Source organism: Candoia aspera, chromosome 4, assembly GCF_035149785.1.
Source record: "Candoia aspera isolate rCanAsp1 chromosome 4, rCanAsp1.hap2, whole genome shotgun sequence".
Lineage (NCBI taxonomy): Eukaryota > Metazoa > Chordata > Lepidosauria > Squamata > Boidae > Candoia > Candoia aspera.
Genome location: NC_086156.1, coordinates 114,190,898 through 114,209,632, shown reverse-complemented (window position 1 = coordinate 114,209,632; position 18,735 = coordinate 114,190,898). Strand labels below are relative to the sequence as shown.

Sequence of the window (18,735 nt, the reverse complement as noted above, 5' to 3'; positions counted from 1 at the left end):
CGTTTTCAGATCTCATGGAAGGAATAATAGAATGGCTACTTCCCAAAACAGACTTACCATTTAGTGTTGTGTTATGCTATGTAATTCTCAAATATCAGCATGACACAAGAAGTAGACCTTCCATTCACAGGGAGAAAGTATCATTATGTTTTATATGACACCACTTCATTCACTGTAGACTTGCTTTCTCAAAGGCTTTCTTTATTTGCAGCATGATCACAAAATTCTACCAGCATGTCCTCTCCTTAGAATTTGCTCTAAAGGAGATCAATGGGAATCCACAACTCCTGGCCAATGTCACACTTGGTCTCCATGTATCAGACAGCTACTATGATCCAAGAATGACCTATCGAACCACCCTGGACCTGCTTTTCAAATCAAATAGATTTCTCCCCAACTATGAATGTGGCATCGCTAAGAACCTCATGGCCATCATTGGAGGACTTGGATGTGATACCTCTTCCCATATTGCAGGCATTATAGATGTTTACAAGATTCCTCAGGTTGGTCTGTGGGTGGGGAAAGTTAACCAACTCTTCTGTTTATACTTAAAGCCCAAAGAATATAGATGGAGTTCTTTTTTTTTATCCCCCATTACTATTGCCAAAGGGAGAGCCCGTTTGGTGTAGTGGTTAAGGCATCAGGCTAGAAAGAGGGAGACCATGAGGTCTAGTTCCATCTTAGGCAGAAGACCAGTTGGGTGGCCTTGGGTCAGTCCCTCTCTCTCAGCCCTGGGAAGAAGAAGGCAATGGCAAACCACTTCTGCAATCTTGCCAGGAAACCTTCACAGACTGGTCCAGGCAGTCTTCAGCAGTAAACACTGACTCAAAAGCACACACATGCACTCGCACACTATCACCAAAAGAAGACTTAGGGAGTACCTGAAAACCACTCAACCAGCATAAGGATCATGCATTTCAATCCTACCTTGAAGCTGGCTGAACTTGGGCCAGTCCCTCTGTCAGTCCTAGGAAGAAGATTTATTGAGTAACTGTAAATCATGATTGCATAAGCGATGATGGATCTGAATCCTACTTTCCCTGGTTCCAATCAGACGTCTTTCCTGATAGATTCTCTAAATGAGTGAGTACCCCAGTAATTGCATTATCTTCTGATAAACAGAGGAACTGGGAGTACAGGAGCAATCTTCTTCTTTTTCAACAGTACCCTAAAGAGGTACAGAGAGAAGGGCACTTAGCCTAACTTATGACTTTAACATATTTTAATTTTCTCTCAGCTTACATATGGTTCATATCCACCAGAAGAATTTTATACCAGTCGGTTCTCATCACTTTACTCCATGGCCCCAAATGAGGCTCCTCTGTATGTTGGGATTCTCCAATTGTTACAGCATTTTGGATGGAAGTGGGTTGGGCTGTTGGCTTCTGAGAGTGAGAGCGGAAAACAATTTTTGCAGAAAATGCAGCTTTTGCTTTCAGAGAATGGAATCTGTTCAGCTTTCCTACAACAAGTCCCAGGAATACCCAATATTGATGAGTTGGATAAATTTAGTGGTATACTGTTTACCCTTTATAGACATTACGAAGACAGCAGGACAAACACATTTGTCATCTATGGAGAATCTCTGTTGCTTGTATGGCTCTCATTTGTCATTTATTTGTTGGATCCTGTATTGAGAGCAAATATATCCTTTAAAAAGGTTTGGATCATGACTAGTCAATTTGATTTTATCCTAACAGGATTTCAAAAGTCTTGGAACCTCCAGTTGTTCAATGGGGCCATTTCCTTTCAAATTCCATCAAATGAAGTTCTGGGATTCAAGGCGTTTGTTCAGTCCATAAAACCTTCTTGGAGGCACAGAGATGGATTTATAAAGGAATTTTGGGAGCAAGCATTTGACTGTTTCTTTCCTAATTCAGGATTGCCAACAATGGACATTGGACAATGCACTGGGGAGGAGACCCTGGAGAGTCTTCCTGGACCTTTATTTGAAATGGAAATGACTGGTCATAGTTACAGTATCTACAATGGTGTCTTCACTGTGGCTCATTCTTTGCAGGCCTTACTATCAAAGGGACCAAACCAGGGCAAAAGGGTGGTGGGAAACATGGTTCGAGTCACAGATCTCCAGCCTTGGCAGGTAACCTCTCTATACTTTCCTCTCTGTGAAGAAGTTAGTACAAATTGTTGTTTGTTGTTTGTTTGCTTTTAATCCATTCAATTGTGTCCGATTCTCGAAGACTTCCTGGAGAAGTCCCTGCAATATTCTTGGCAAAGTTTTTGGAAGTTGTTTGCAATTTCATCCTTCCTATGGCTGAGAGAAAGTGTATGGCTCAAGGTCACCCTGCCGGCTTTGTGCCAAAGGTGGGACTAGAACTCGGTCTCCTGGTTTCTAACTTGATGCACCAAACTGGCTCTCACAACTTGATTAGGATGGCAAAATAGGCTAGGATTAAACACTAGATATGTATGCTTCAGATATCTCCAGCCTTGGCAGGTAACCTCTCTACACTTTCCTTTCCATGAAGAATTTAGTACAACTTGATTAGGATGGCAAAATTGGCTAAGATATTTCAGCACTAGGTAGGTATGCTTCAAGGAGCTAGGGTGAAAACATTGCTCTTACCCAAATTGTACACCCAGCCAAATGAATCCAGAGTAACCTGTACTGAACTCTTTTCTCCAAGTATGACCATGTTATTTTCTTCTCTGTCTCCCCCCACCTCACTTTCTATTTCCAAGCAGCTCCACCCATTTCTTCAAGGCATTTCTTTTAACCACTCAGCTGGAGAGAGAGTCTTCTTTAATGACAAAAGGGAAGTGACCGGAGGATTTGATGTTATCAACATGATCACTTTTCCTAACAGGTCATTTCAGAGAGTTAAAGTTGGAAGGCTAGATCCTAATGCTGCAAAAGGAAAAAAAATGGTCATTGATGAAAATAGGCTTCTCTGGCACCCCGGTTTCAACCAGGTATGGTCAAGAAAATCTCAAGAAATCCTCTTTTGGGAGGGACCAACTCAGAGTTGTCTTTTTTAAAAACAAAAACAACACTTTCCAAATGATCATGCCAACATTCATTTCTCTAAAAAATGGGGTCATTCTGTAACACTGTATTAATCTTTTGAAAAACTATGATACATAATTATACTTGAACATATGTCTTTGTTATATGTTCCTTTAAAACTATAATTCGTTTTTTGCCCAAACATTCCTACTTGTCTTATCACTTTTTATGGAATAGTTAAAATGGTTTAAAGGTTTAACCTAGTTCTCATGTACATAAAAACAACAAACTTGGGATCTCCTTCTGAGCTCTGTTTCATGTTGTCAGCAGGTTCTTCCCATTTCTCTCTGTAATGAGTACTGTTACCCAGGAACCTGGAAGAGAAGGGTGGAAGGGAGACCATTCTGCTGCTATGACTGTGTTCCATGTCCAGAAGGAAAGATTTCAGATAAGATGGGTCAGTTGTGAAGTTCTCCCTCTGATCATGACATGGGCTTAAAAGAAATATTTCCCACAGAGCTAAGGAAAGTCACTATATGATGAGCATATAACTACAGTATTGTATTAGTAAGGACATGTTTCCTCAGATGAATTTCCAGGGAGCCATGTGAATCTCCCTGACAAATGATCTGAAAAATATATAAAGGCTATGTTAAGTTGCAAAATTTTGGTATTCTCACAGGTATTCCTGATGAGTTGGCATTTGTGCCCAACATTTCAGAAGAAGCCTTCTGGAAGCCTAGTTTAGGATTCAGAGATGGGCCTACTCCATGAGTTTTCCAAAAATGATACATTTAGGTCTAAGATGAGCAAAACGCTGGAAAATGAACATGAGGGGGGAATGTTCTTTGAATAGTAATATATTTTTTTTACCAAGAATTTATAAATTTAAGGCTTTATGCTAACTTACTCTTCCACAAGTAGAAAATTCAAAGGGTTTGGATGAAGGATACTAGTTTATCCCCTCACAGTCAATACTATCAACATCTGCTGCTGCTGCTCCTAAATTCCACAGTTCAATCTGCCAATTCCGTTTTTTCCCCCAGTTCTGCACATTCAGAGTACTGTTAAAATTTTGAAATCTCAAAAGTCTGCATTGTGAATACTCACTGTCCTTAACAGTTCAAATCCACTTTCCCCCTTTGGTCCTATATGATGATATTGTGTAAATATTATATTTCAGTATCATATTGCAATATGGAGATAGATTTAAGACAGAATGAACACCAAAGATACTACAGTTTGACTTGGTTGGTCAATGACTGAGATTTCTTTTGATTTCTAATGTAGAGATGGAAGATTGTTTCAAATGTCCTGAAGATCAGTATCCCAGCAAGGAGCAAGATCATTGCATCACCAAAAAATCAAGTTTCCTGTCTTTTGAAGAACCTTTAGGGATCTCCTTGGCATCAGCTGCTGTTGCTTTTTGCTTGATAACAGCCTGGATACTTGGAACGTTTATTAAGCACAAGGACACCCCCATAGTGAAAGCCAACAACCGGGACCTCACTTACACCCTCCTGGTGTCCCTTTTGCTCTGCTTTCTCTCTCCCTTTCTCTTCCTCAGCCAACCTGGGAAAGTGACCTGCCTCCTCCAGCAACCAACTTTTGGCCTCATCTTCTCAGTGGCTGTTTCTTGTGTCCTGGCCAAAACCATCACTGTGGTTGTGGCTTTCATGGCCACCAAGCCAGGATCTCAGATGAGGAAATGGGTAGGGAAAAGACTGGCCCTTTTGATTCTTCTTTCCTGCTCTCTTTTCCAAGCCATCCTTTGTTCTGTCTGGTTGGCGACCTCTCCTCCATTCCCTGAGTTAGACATGCACTCCTTTATGGAAACCATGCTTTTGCAATGCAATGAAGGCTCCATCCTCATGTTCTATTTTGTCCTGGGCTACCTTGGCTTCTTGGCTCTTGCCAGCTTCATTGTGTCATACTTTGCACGTAATTTGCCTGACAGCTTTAATGAAGCCAAGTTCATCACCTTCAGCATGTTGGCTTTTTGCAGCGTGTGGGTGTCCTTTGTGCCAAGCTACCTGAGCACGACAGGGAAAGCCATGTTGGCTGTGGAGATCTTCTCTATCTTGTCTTCCAGTGCTGCCTTACTGGGATGTATCTTTTTCCCCAAATGCTACATCATAGTGCTGAGGCCCGAACTGAACAACAGGGAACAATTAATAAAAAGGTATTAAATCGTGTAAATATCTTTTTCTGTTCAAATTAAGAAGATGAGTATCTAAGTAATTTATTTTTATTTATTTTTATTTCTTTAGCAGATTTTTCCACCGCCCATCTCAAACACGACTCTGGTTGCCTTACAATACATTAAAATAACAATGGTTCATATCAATTTTAAAAATTATAAAATATAAATATACAAGATAGACTCTAAAAATATATAAGTATTATAAAATATATAATGTAGAAAGCTAAAACCCAAGACAGAAGATATTCAAATTCCCCGGGGCCATATTATGGTGCCAGCCACCCCCTACATGTAATACATGTAGGATTATTTCAATTTAAACCAACTTTAAATATATGCAGTTAAATATGATTCTTCATGTACAGGATTGTTCATTCTTCTGTTTCCAAGAAGTAGACGTGATTTTAATGAAATTTATTTACATACATAATCCAAAATGAAACTAGTGTATAAATTTAATTGAAATCAATCCACATTTAGTTTCTGTCTTAGCTCCACCCGTTATTTGGAATCCATCTTCCAGCATTACACTAAGTTGCCAAAGCTATAAGACAGAGCACAAAATTAAATGAATCATTTCTATATTCTCCTTCTCCTTTTCCTTCTTCCAATGATACCCACAAGAGTATATTGGAAAGTATTAACAGAGAAGAGATTACTATAGGATCAGCCCATCCTATGGAGTAATCGAAAGTTAAAAACAGATATTCCAAATGGGTGTCTATATACTGCATGCATTCTAGGGGGGTGAGTTACAGACAACAATATGTTGATCAGCTTTCTGGCATTTGAAGGACCTTTAGGGGTCATTTTAGCCTCATTTGCTCTTTGCTCCTCACTCATGACAGCCTAGGTGTCTTGGACTGGTTATTAAGGACAGACATACACCCATAGTCAAAGCTAATAACCAGGCTCTCCCTCATATTCTTCCGATCTCCCTGTTACTCTGTTTCCACTCTTTTTTGCTGTTTTTTGGACAACCATGAAAAGTGACCTGCTTTCTCCAACAACCTACCTTGGGCAGTGGCCCATCCAGGGAGATCAGTATGGCTATCTGCAAGGTCCTGCTTCTTGATCAAAATGACCAAAGTTCCATTATTCTGTAAGCTCCTCCTCTCTTGTATATGCATGGGACATCACGATTCCCACCAAAAGGGGAGGGGCTTGCTTTGTGATAGAGTGATGCAGTTTTCCTTCGGATTGGCTGCCCAGATGTGGCTGCACATTAGGAATGGGGTGAGCCGTAGCTTCCTCATGCCACGCCTATCAACTTCCGTAATTTACCCAGAATTCTGCAGGTGAAGTACAGGTGAAGAGGTGGCTACAGTTATGTTGTTTCGACAACTTGCTGAACTGGATAACCATATAGGAACCAAAATGGTACCACTTCTTTATGAATGTACATAGATGAAAGGACCTGGCTTTTTAGAGTATATGTGTGTGTGTATGTTCACACGTGTACTCTACAAAGCTAGGTACACACATGCGCAAACAGATGTTTATACTATAAATACACACACACACACACACAAGTATATAGACATACATAGACAGACATATTTTGAAGGTAAAATTTATAAATCTATATGTGTGTGTGTGTGTGTTATCTTTAAAACTGTGCATTTCTTCACACTGGCAAGGTTTTGATTTAATACTTCCACTTAAATCTTTGAACACCTCAGAAAACAGTGTTCAAAGATTTAACCATTAAATCTTTCAACACCATTTTATTATTATTATTATTATTATTATTATTATTATTATTATTTCATCCCACTTTCTATTATGCAATGCTGGGAGTGCCAGTCCTAGCTACAGATGCACGTTTTCAGCCGCAGGAAAAAGTCAATAGTGATTCCAGAGATATAAATCAAATGTGTGTGTTTGTGTGTGTGTGTGTGTATGTTTGTTGATTTCTATGAGCCACTCTAATGTTATTGAAGCAATTCTATTAACATGTCAGGAAGTGCAGGAGAAGGTTCAGAGTTTCTCAGCTGTGAAAAGAGGACTTTGTGAGAAGGTCTCTTGGGTAGTCCAACTGTCAAAGGCCTGGAAGCGTTCTTGCTTTCAAAGCTGAGGCTGAGGAAACATCTAAAGCCAGATTACAGGGCTATTCTCCTGGGAAAGAGACAACAGCGTCATAAGATGTCTGTAGCACTCTGCCTCAGTTATACTCCTTTGTTTCCTTCTGGCCAGCAGACCTGAAGATTCCTATTTCTAGGCCTATCAACCAAACAATTGGCACACGTCCTAGCAGAATTGCCGCCAGCCAGACCGGCTTTCCGTGTTGAAATTACACACCGTAACATGACTTAATGATAGAGTTATTAGCACTCCCAGAGGAATGGCTGAAAAACAAAGGCTGGAAGGCCTCCTTGGTAGTTCTCCCAATCTCTCCCTTCCTCACATTTAGCATTTCTGATGAGGCAATTATCGATCTTTGGTCCTGTTTCTGTTCTTTTTTTTTTCTGTTCTTTTTTTTTAAAGAATCCCCTCTATGACTACATTGCAAGGATTTGAATTTCACCCCCGTATTTTTGGAGTGCATGTCCCAAGATGAAAAACAGACATGTCAAAACGCAAAGCATGGAGAAAATTCAAACCAATTCACACATGCTAGATGAATTCAAACCGAAACCATGTGGAATGTTTTCTTAACACAGATTCCTGGATCATTTAATGCTATTATGTGAACCTGAGACTGACAAATTGACACAGCTCCCCTCCACTCTATATTAGGCAAAGGTATTCTATGTTGGAACATTTATTATAAAATAGAAATAGAAATAGAAATAGAAATAGAAATAGAAATAGAAATAGAAATAGAAATAGAAATAGAAATAGAAATAGTGAAGTGAAGTGAAGTGAAGTGAAGTGAAATCTGGAATGGAATGGAATGGAATGAAAAAAGAATAAGATAAGATAAAACGCAAAGCCCCAGCATTTAGCATTAGCTTTATTTCTGAGAATGCCACGTAGGTCCTCTATTTGCTCTAAGGCCAATGTGTGATAAAGCCGTGAATAAAACAATAAAACTGCAGGGACTTCTCCAGGCAGTTACAGGAGTTAATAGTATTTTGAAGGTTCTGATCAATAATTTTTCATTTTAACAAAATCAGAAATTAGATTGCGAAGGACATGGCGGAAATGTGAGTTTCATGTGCAGACTGAAATCACGAGATACCTGAGAAGCAAGTAGGGACGCAAATAACAACCTTGCAGCGAGATTTGCAGTATCTGCAAATAAAGTACTTTAAAGTACTGAGGGAAGCTCTTCGGAAGCCTCCAGGTCTCGTCAGGGAAAACGGTTTGGCCCCTGCGTCCCTGGATGGCCCCGTCTCCTGCAGCTGCAAGAGCTGCACATGGCACAACTCTGGACTCTCCCACCATCTCGAAGAAGAATCAGAGTTTTCACCCCCAACATTTCGCTGACCTCCAAAGGGACCTACAGTGAATGTCTTTATCATGCATTATGCAGGCATCAGGCATAACACTGAAGGCACAAGACTCATTTAGCAGGTCTTCTCGTGTCTCCCACACACAGGGATGATATTTTGGAACACGCAATGTTTGGACGACTCTAGGAGATGGTCGAAAATGACTGGTGATTCTCACATTTTGCCATACCGCGACCCCTCCATTAATTCATGGTAATTTATGTGACACCTCCCTCCCCAAACAAGAAAAAAAATAGATTTACATAACATGGCTCTGATTGGAAGACGGTTTTGACAGATGACTAGATCCATCTCTCCAAACTCACTGCAGGCTTTGCTCATGGGTTTTTATTAAGCCAGTTTGGACTTGCATATGCAAAGCATTGTGACACCATAAAAGCCCATTTAAAAACAAAACAAAGCAGCTTGCTGTAGTGGTTATCATCATCACCACCACCACCACCATCAGATTGTTATCACACTTTTTTTTTAATTTCCTCAACTCCTGCCTCCTATTTTCCCTACCAAAATGCTGTGAGGTGGGTTGGGCTGAGAGGGAAAGACTGGCCCAAAGCCACCCAGCTGGCTTTCATACCTAATGGAGGCCAAGAACTCACCATCTCCTGGTTTCTAGGCCAGCACCTTCTCCCCCAGACCAAACTCTCTCTCATGAGTTCTAGTCCCCATCAGTTCTAGTCCTACCTTTGGGCCAATCCCTTCCTCTTAGCCCTGAGAAAATGGGAAGGCAAACCACTTCCAAAAATGTTGCCAAGAAAAGTGCTTTGACTTGCCCAGGCAATTGCCAAAATTCAGGATCGATGGATAGATGGATGGGAGGGAGGAGGGAGGGAGCGGGAAGGGGAAGGGAATAAACTTCCCCTTAAAAGCTGCTGAGGGTAATTTGAATGACAGGTGGACAGAAGATGGAGTTTCCCCCTAATCTATGTTTAAGACATCTGTTACACTTCATAAAGTATGACACAACCAATGCCGTTCCAGCAAGCTATATCCACGGTGAAGCTCACAGAAATTGCTTCTCCCCAATTCCAAAGAGCCGTCCACCCTATTTCTCATCCCTGAATCCTAAGAATCAGCATCTGAAGTCATGTATGTTGGTCATACAAAGCAGATGATATTCATTACTACATCTTGTCCAATCAGGTCAGCTACTTTACAGCAACATTAGCTGCAGGGCACTTAGTAGTAGATGCTATGGAAGAACGGTGTTGTACAGTATATCCCCCACAAAGGGCCTTTCTTTGCAGCACTGTCCATGAGCTATATTGCCTTGGGAGGAGATTCTAGAAACAGACATTAAATTAGCTGTGAGGAAAATCATCTCAGCTGAGACATTTCCAAGCAAATTGTGGCTCATGCAGTGAAAGACAAGTCAAAGGTGGTCACTGCAGTCAAATACAAAGGTGATCCCGTGTTTCCCTGAGAACATTCTGAAATCCAAATGATCATTCTGAAGTGCAAATGTTAAAGATTTTTAGCTGAATGACACTGGAAACCCCATCACAGATGCTTCTGGTTTTCTAAGAATTCAGGGTGGGATGGGAGAAAGGAGGGCAACCCCCTTGAATCAAAGAATGTGAAGCCATATGGAAAAGAGACACCTGCAGGGCTTTGCAACTGCTTCTAATTTGGGCCAGGGCATTGTTTGGGGAAAACCCAGCAAGGTACAACTGAATTGAAAAACACATGTTCTCGATAGCCAGTCATAATAGCATAGTGTATTTTCTTGGCACCTCCGTTCTGCCTTGTGTGTTTCTGGTTTCTGGTTCTTTGGTGCCTTCTTCTCTGCAGCTCTGTTGTGGGGTGAGCTTCTTGAATGTAACCAGCACAGCAGAATCAGTCTATTGCAGTTTTGAAGGGAGTGATGCCACCTTCTTGGAAGCAATTCATTTGCAGATTAAAAAGAAAAGCATGGAACCTCCCCATTGTAGGCATCAGCAGGGGCACAGGAAACTCAATTTCAATTCATTACAATCAACGATCAGCCAGAGGAGGACTGGCAAGGGAGGTTCCTGATATAATATGTGTCATGGCATACAGATGTGAATCTTGCAAATTCAGTATCTGCATCAGATGGAGAACCATAAGGGTGGAATTTGAGTCTTGACATCACCAAAAATGTGTTATCATTTTGATGACATCTTGGTAGGCATCTTCACCAGAACTCAGTATGTAAAAATAAAATAATACTCTAATACTAAATCTCACTGTAGGATTTATTATTAATTTTAGCTCCTTCTCTGGAACTGTCTCTCTGAGTGCAGCCCCCCGCCTGGTTGCTACATGACTATGACCATCATCTGCCCAGGAGGAGCAGCACTTTGGGAATCCACACCTTTTTAGTATTTTGGATTCTGAATCCAATGAACCCAATACTATCTCTTGTAGAGGGAGGCAGAGACAGTTTTAGCAAAGGAATGCAAGAGTGATGAACAGATATGAGACAAGGAATTAAACCTGATCCTGAAATAAAAGGAAGTATAAGAATGATTCAAACCAACTATGCTTGATAGTCCTTGTCAGCGTTTCTCCAAGTGTGGTCTGGGGACCCCTGGAGATCACTGAGACACTTTCAGGGCATCCATGAAGTCAAACAAATAAATAAATATTCACATTGTCTCCATTTTAATGTCTAATAGAGGAAATATCAATAAATGCAACCAACATAAACCAAAGCTCGTTGGGTCCTCCATCATTTTAAGAATGTCAAGGGAACAGAAAGTTTGAGAACCACTGCTCTATCTAGTCTCTATCTATGTATCAAATATTCATTGACCACTTTACAGACTCTTTTAACCACTTGGTGCTTTTATTCCCACAAAGCATGGGAGACTGATAGTTGGGTGGACCCACTTTCACTCTGGATAAAAAGTAGAATGGAACTTCTGGTGAGGACATGGCAAGCTAGACATCCCTGAAGGTGCAAGGACAACATTATGGCAGAGATAGACTGCAGGAGCTGAGGTTTTTGCAGTTTTTTAATATTTTAAATATGAACCCTAACCTTAACCCTTACCCTAATGCAGCATCTGGAAAGGATAGCACTCCCAAACATACAGCCCAAAGTATGGATCCAGTATGTAGATGACACTTTTGTCATAATACAAAAGAAACAGCTGGAAGAAACCCACAAAACCATCAGTCACATCTTTAATGGAATACAATTCACAAGGGAGGAAGAAAACAACCACTCACTACCATTCCTGGACATCCTCATCAGTAGAGGAAATGACGGTAAGTTAGAAACAGAAGTCTACACGAAAGCTACCCACACCAACCAAGTGCTCCATTACCACAGTAACAGTCCAACCTCCCACAAGTCAAGCTGTGTAAGAACATTATTCGGACGAGCACTTACACACTGTAGCAACCCAGAACACCAGAAAGAAGAAAAAGATAATCTGTACAGCGTCTTCCAACAAAATGGATACCCGCTCAACTTTATCAAAAAGTGCCTCACCACCCAACCCAGGGAAACTAGGTAAAGGATAACACTGCCATACATCAGAAACGTATCAGAAACCGCCAACAGACTGTTACAACCACATGGCATCATTGTAACACATAAACCAATTAAACCTCTTCAAAACATATTAAGCAAGCCAAAAGACCAAATAGCCTAAGAAGAAAAAACAGGAGTTCTTAACATCATACAATGCAAAGACTGTAACAGCCACTATGTAGGACAGACAGGCAGCAGAATAGCAGAGCGCATCCACAAACACCAGCTAGCAGTCAGAAGACATGATGAAAACTACTTAATCTCACAACACATGGACAGACTCAACCACAGTTTCAACTGGGAAACTATGAGCATCCTAGACCAAGCCAAAACCAAAAATGCCAGAGAATTCCTAGAAGCCTGGCACTCAAACAAAGCAGCCATCAACAGACACATAGAGGTCAACAACATTTACACACCATTCAAAAGAGACAATAGAAAAGCCAAAAGACCAGGACACTCCCTTGCCAGCAATCAACACCCAGATATGCAAAAATCAACACTAGGGTTAACACCAGAGGAACCATCAAAGGGCACAATACACCCTAACCAAGGCACCACTAACTGAGGCAATCAACGATGTTGCCTAGTCTGGCAATGAAATGACTGCAAGAAAACAACAAGGCTCAGAGAGCACCAAGGACTCCACAGTTCCACTCTAAGCTGCAAATATTTGCTTAGAGAAGAAAATGTCATAATTTCATTACTCCTTGTGTAATGGTTGCCTAATCCCAAATACTCAGTCTCACAAGCTTAGGCTTAAAGATAACTGATTTATTAAAGGAATAGTATGCAAATACAGAGAAAGCTGAGAATGAGCAAAAGCGCACCAAATACAAACTTAAAAGCATTGCCTGTGAGCAAGTTCCTCCCCCATCCCCCGTCGGTGCGCACCCCCTCCCAGGTGCTAGGAACCATTACACGCGCCTGGGAAAGTAACCTTGAGCAGGAGCGCAAACCCAAACATACATTCCAAGCCCTCAAAACAACGGAGGGCGGAGGAATGGAAAAACCCGGGACAGGTGAAGAAACACGGAACAGAAGATGACATGTGAAATGTTACAATGTTAACAATACATTGAAATGGGCAACATGACATATTGCCCCTCCCCAAATGAATGCTATGGAGCAGGTTTGTCAGGATAGGCAGAGTGAAATTGGGCTACAAGACGAGGGGAGAGCACGTCTGTAGCAGCAACCCATTCAGGATGAGGGAAATGTTTCCAACGCACGAGGTACTGCAAAGTGGAGCGCTGGCGGCGAGAGTCCAGGATGGATGTCACTTCGAAATGTTGCTGGTTGTCGATCAAGAGCGGAGGTGGTGGGACGGGTTGGGGATGCCAGCGGTCCGACGGCAGGTAGGGCTTGAGTAAGCTACAATGGAAAACAGGATGTAAACGTTTGAGGTTGTGAGGCAAAGCAAGTTTAAAAGTAACAGGGTTAATTTGTGCGATAATTGGAAAAGGTCCCACGAACTTAGGGCCAAGTTTTTTGGAGGGTTGTGGGGATTTGAGAAATTTAGTTGATAAGTAGACTTTATCTCCGACAGTAAAAGGTGGTTCTGGGGCACGCTTCGCGTCAGCATGGCGTTTGTAAGTAGCCTGGGCATGGAGGAGAGCCTATTGAATGTTAAGCCAGGAGTGTTTGAGAGAGTCAGCCCAGTCAGTAAGGGAAGCTGGTAGCGGTTGTGGATGGGGGAGTTCAGGAATAGGAATGAAATCGCGTCCAAAAACAGTTTTAAAAGGAACTTGACCAGTGCTTTGATGAACGGCATTGTTATAGGCGACCTCTGCAAATGGGAGTAGGTCGACCCAATTGTCCTGTTGGTAATTGACAAAAGCCCTGAGATATTGTTCCAGTGTAGAGTTAACCGCCTCTGTAGATCCGTCCGTTTCCGGATGCCACGCGGTGGAGAGTGACTGTTTGGTGCCCAGAAGTTTCAAAAATGCCCGCCAGAATTGTGATGTAAATTGTGTGCCTCTGTCACTCACCAAATGGGCGGGGATACCGTGGAGGCGGTACACGTGGATGAGAAAGAGGCGGGCCAGCTGTTGTGCGGTGGGGATAGAAGCGCATGGAATGAAGTGAGCTTGCTTCGAGAAAAAATCTTTGACCACCCAAATGACAGTTTTGCGTTGACTAGGGGGTAGATCAATGATAAAGTCCATGGATATGTCCTGCCAGGGGACAGATGGGGTGGCGACGGGTTGAAGGAGACCTTGGGGTTTTCCCGTTTTACGCTTTGTTGCTGCACAAACAGGGCAAGCAGTAACATAAGCTTTAAGGTCTTTCAGCAAGGTTGGCCACCAGAATTGCCGACGAACCAGGTGAAGAGTTTTTAAATAGCCAAAATGTCCAGCCAGCTTGTCATCGTGGCAACGCTGGAGTATGGTTTTCCGCATAGCATCTGGTACATAGAGACGATCGTTGTGCCAGGCAAGATCATCGGTGAAAGTGAGATTGTTTCGATTGGTTTGTAACCAAGTATCTGTTTTAAGGTGGAGAAGCAACTGTTGTTGCAACTCGGATGGAATTGACAAGCGTGGCGAGTGGCTGGGAGGCGGAGCGGGTGGAGGTTGCGTTGACTGCGCTCGGGTTTGGCTGCGAGTCACTGCTGCCAAACTTAATTGTTTGTCGGTCCAGACGGTGCCTTGGACCATTGGCCCTGGGCCAGCATCTTGGGGTCGGCGGGAGAGTGCATCAGCCAAAAAGTTTTTCTTGCCTGGTATGAATTTAAGGGTGAAGTCAAAGCGGCTGAAAAGCTCAGCCCAGCGCAGCTGTTTGGGGCTGAGTTTGTGACTGGTGCTTAGAGCCTCCAGGTTTTTATGGTCAGTCCAGACTTCAAAAGGGTTGGAAGTGCCTTCCAATAGGTGTCGCCAAGTTTCTAAAGCCGTTTTTACAGCAAAAGCCTCTTTTTCCCAAACATGCCATCTCCTCTCAGTTTCAGTGAATTTGCGAGAGAGGTAAGCACAGGGTTTTAAAGCGCCAGAGTGGTCAGATTGTAGCAAGAGTCCTCCTATGGAGAAATCAGAAGCATCCACTTGTACAACGAATGGTTTAGAGGGGTCTGGATGCTGTAAAATTGGCTCTGTGGTAAAGATTTGTTTGAGCGCTTCGAACACCTGCTGACAGGTTGGAGTCCATTTAAGGAGCGCTCCTGGGTTCTTTGAACATCGCGTATCCCCCTGTCCTTTGGTTTTTAACAGTTCAGTAAGGGGGAGGGCGATTTCAGCAAAATTTTGGGCGAATGCCCGATAAAAATTAGCGAACCCAAGGAAACTTTGTAATTGTCTCCTGGTACGGGGAGGCTCCCATGCCACAATAGCTTCTACTTTTTCAGGGTCCATTTCAATGCCCTTAGCTGAAATTCGATAGCCTAGATAATCAATTTGTGACTGATGGAAGGCACATTTTGACAGTTTAGCGTACAACTCTGTTTTTTTCAATTTAGCCAGTACCTGACGCACCAAGTGGATATGTTCTGACATGGTTTCAGTATAAATCAATACATCATCCAAATATACCAGTACCCCCTTAAATAGGTGGTCATGCAAGACCTCATTGATTAGTTGCATAAAAACCCCAGGTGCTCCGGACAAACCAAAGGGTAAGACTTTGTATTGGAAAGCCCCGAGAGGACAGTTAAATGCTGTTTTCCACTCATCCCCTTCCCTTATGCGAATACGAAAATAGGCTTCTCTCAAATCCAGTTTTGAGAAGATTTTGCCTCTGGCCAGATGTGATAACATATCTTTGATCAGGGGCAAAGGATATTTATTTAATATTGAGACCGCATTGAGCCCGCGGAAATCGGTACAAAGCCTTAATGACCCATCCTTTTTTGGCCTGAATAGGACAGTGGTTCCTACCGGGGAGTTAGCAGGCTCAATGAAACCCCTAGCCAGGTTTTTGTCAATGAACTCCCTTAGCGTAGTGAGCTCTTTGGGAGACATGGGGTATATTTTTGGGTGAGGCAATTTTACGTTTGGTAAGAATTCAATGGCACAGTCCGTTTTTCGGTGGGGTGGCAAGCGATCTGCTTCCTTTTCCCCAAATACCTCAGCAAGATCCTGATACTGATTGGGTAGTCCCTCCAGAGGTTGAAGCATTTGTACAGTAGTATACGCTACCCCTCCACCCTCCATGTCTTCCAGTAGGTCTTTTTCGGGTACTTTGTAAAATCCATCCGCAAAAGTCACAGTTCTATGTAGCCAGTTGATGAAAGGATTTTGTTGCACAAACCAGGGCATCCCCAAGATAACCAGAGGACCCCCCACTGGAGCTACAACAAATGGTAGCTTTTCCTGATGGGAGCCCATCTGCAAGGCGACCAGTCCCGTGGAATGATTGACTGCTTTCCCTCCCGCCATAGTTCCATCCAATTGGGTGAAGATCATAGGTCTTGGCAAAGGAAACGTGGGCAGTTCCAGAGCCACTACGACATCAGGGTGCATAAGGGAACGGGAGCAGCCCGAGTCTAGCATGGCCCAAACTTCCACAGTTTTGGTTTTTGAGCCTAGTTTAACTTTAACAGTCAGTGTAGGGAAGTTTCCACTCACCGAATCGTGGTTACGCCCGGTCTCTTCCACCTGCCCTAGGGCACCCTTCAGGGCAGGTGGTAGGCTTTTCCCGCCGGCTGCTCAAATTGCAACTCTTCTTCCTCTTCTCCGAAGGGTAGTTCTGGGGGGTCCAGTTCTGCGACGGCAGCTTTCAGTTTCCGCGGTAGAGCAGGAGCAGGCGACTTTGCCGCAGGTTTCGTCTGTCGTTCTTCCGGACGGCGTCTGGGGCACGACGTGGCTCGATGCCCTTCTTTCCCACATCTCAGGCACTGACCTTTGGAGAACCGTCGTTCCCTTTCCTCTTCCCAGGTTTTTGGTTTGGGGCGGCTGGCAAGTCCAGTTGTACGCGCTCCTCTAGCAAGTCGGGATTGTCTAAGCTCTTTGGTATGGGCATAGATTTGCAGGGCATTTTCTGCGCTGCCCGCCAACTGAATCCACCCGTATAGCATTTTAGGATCGTCTCTTCCTAGTGCCCAACGAAGGATTTCGGGTTCTAGCCCCTGCTTAAACATTTCAATTAAAGTTGGCTCAGACCAGTCTTCTACTTTCCCTGATAAAGCTTTAAATTCCAGCGCATAATTGGCAACTGAGAGGGACCCTTGGTAGAGCTTCCTCAGGGCGTTTTTAGCTGTTTCTTGGGCTAGAGGGTCCTCGAAATGCTGTTTAAGTGCCCACAAAAAGTCATCAAAGTCCTCTAACTCAGTTGCCTCGGTCTGGCATAGTTGCACATACCAATCAGCTGCCCTTCCTCTCAGTTTGTTGGCAATGAAATTGATCTTGCCATGTTCTGACCGAAAGTTCCGGCCCCAATCCTCCATATAATGCTTAGCATTAGTGATAAAAAAGGAGAGCGTAGTGGGATCCCCATCGAACTTCACTCCAAACGGTGGGAAGTTTCTTACCGGCTCAGCTGGCTGTGGTGGTTCCGCGAATGTCAGCGTACGCCGAGCCCCCATGGGTGGCCGATCCCTAGGAGGTCTTGCCTCTCGCCCCCCCACCTGACGGGCTGATCGAGTCTTTCTTCTCCCCCTGGGTGGCAGGGTGCTATGCCTTGGGTACTGTGACGGCTCTTCCTCCCAATCTTCCGGGGTGGGCTCTGCACCCCTGGGGAGATCCTTAAGGATTGTCACTATTAGATCCATTTTGTCCTCTAATGCTCTCATACGAGCAGGAGTGACTGGCTCTTCCAGGGGTTGGTTGGTTACCACCACCCTCGGTGACAAGGGAATTTCGGGCTCCCAGGACAGTTGTGGAGACCCCCGACCCGGTGCTCTTTCCATTACAGTTTTGTGTTCACTCCTGAGGCTCTCCTGCATGGATATCAGCAACTCATCTAATTGGACATCCCGCATCTCCCGACGTGCCGCTCTTTGCGCTCTCGAGGTTAGAGCTGGCCGGATCCGTGCCGCCTCCTGTTCTTCCTCGCTCCCTTCACTTGCGCGAAGCTGATGTTCGGTCATCGCTAGCGTTCCCTCTTATCCAATGATTGGATGGGGCTAGCGGAAAATGGTTGAAATGATTCTCAGCTTTATGTAATGGTTGCCTAATCCCAAATACTCAGTCTCACAAGCTCAGGCTTAAAGATAACTGATTTATTAAAGGAATAGTATGCAAATACAGAGAAAGCTGAGAATGAGCAAAAGCGCACCAAATACAAACTTAAAAGCATTGCCTGTGAGCAAGTTCCTCCCCCATCCCCCGTCAGTGCGCACCCCCTCCCAGGTGCTAGGAACCGTTAGACGCGCCTGGGAAAGTAACCTTGAGCAGGAGCGCAAACCCAAACATACATTCCAAGCCCTCAAAACAACGGAGGGCGGAGGAATGGAAAAACCCGGGACGGGTGAAGAAACACGGAACAGAAGATGACATGTGAAACGTTACAATGTTAACAATACATTGAAATGGGCAACATGACACCTTGCCTCTTAGTAATAACTTCCTCTTGCTTAACTCAGGCCTCAGCATGATGATGTAGCATTTGGGGGAAAAAATACAGCACAGTAACCCAGCACCAGAACAAAGATGGAGAAGACCTCCACAGCCACCAT

General features: G+C 43.5%; 1 protein-coding gene across 1 annotated transcript in view; it reads left to right on the top strand.

The window, feature by feature from the left end:
• The first annotated feature begins 1,300 nt into the window (after positions 1–1,300).
• LOC134497202 (vomeronasal type-2 receptor 26-like) overlaps positions 1,301–18,735 on the top strand; it is a 33,342-nt gene continuing 15,907 nt past the window's right edge. The window contains exons 1-4 of the mRNA XM_063302877.1: positions 1,301–2,101; positions 2,707–2,934; positions 3,299–3,425; positions 4,259–5,150. Of these exons, the coding sequence (XP_063158947.1) occupies positions 1,301–2,101; positions 2,707–2,934; positions 3,299–3,425; positions 4,259–5,150 (2,048 nt within the window). The remainder of the gene's footprint in view (positions 2,102–2,706; positions 2,935–3,298; positions 3,426–4,258; positions 5,151–18,735) is intronic.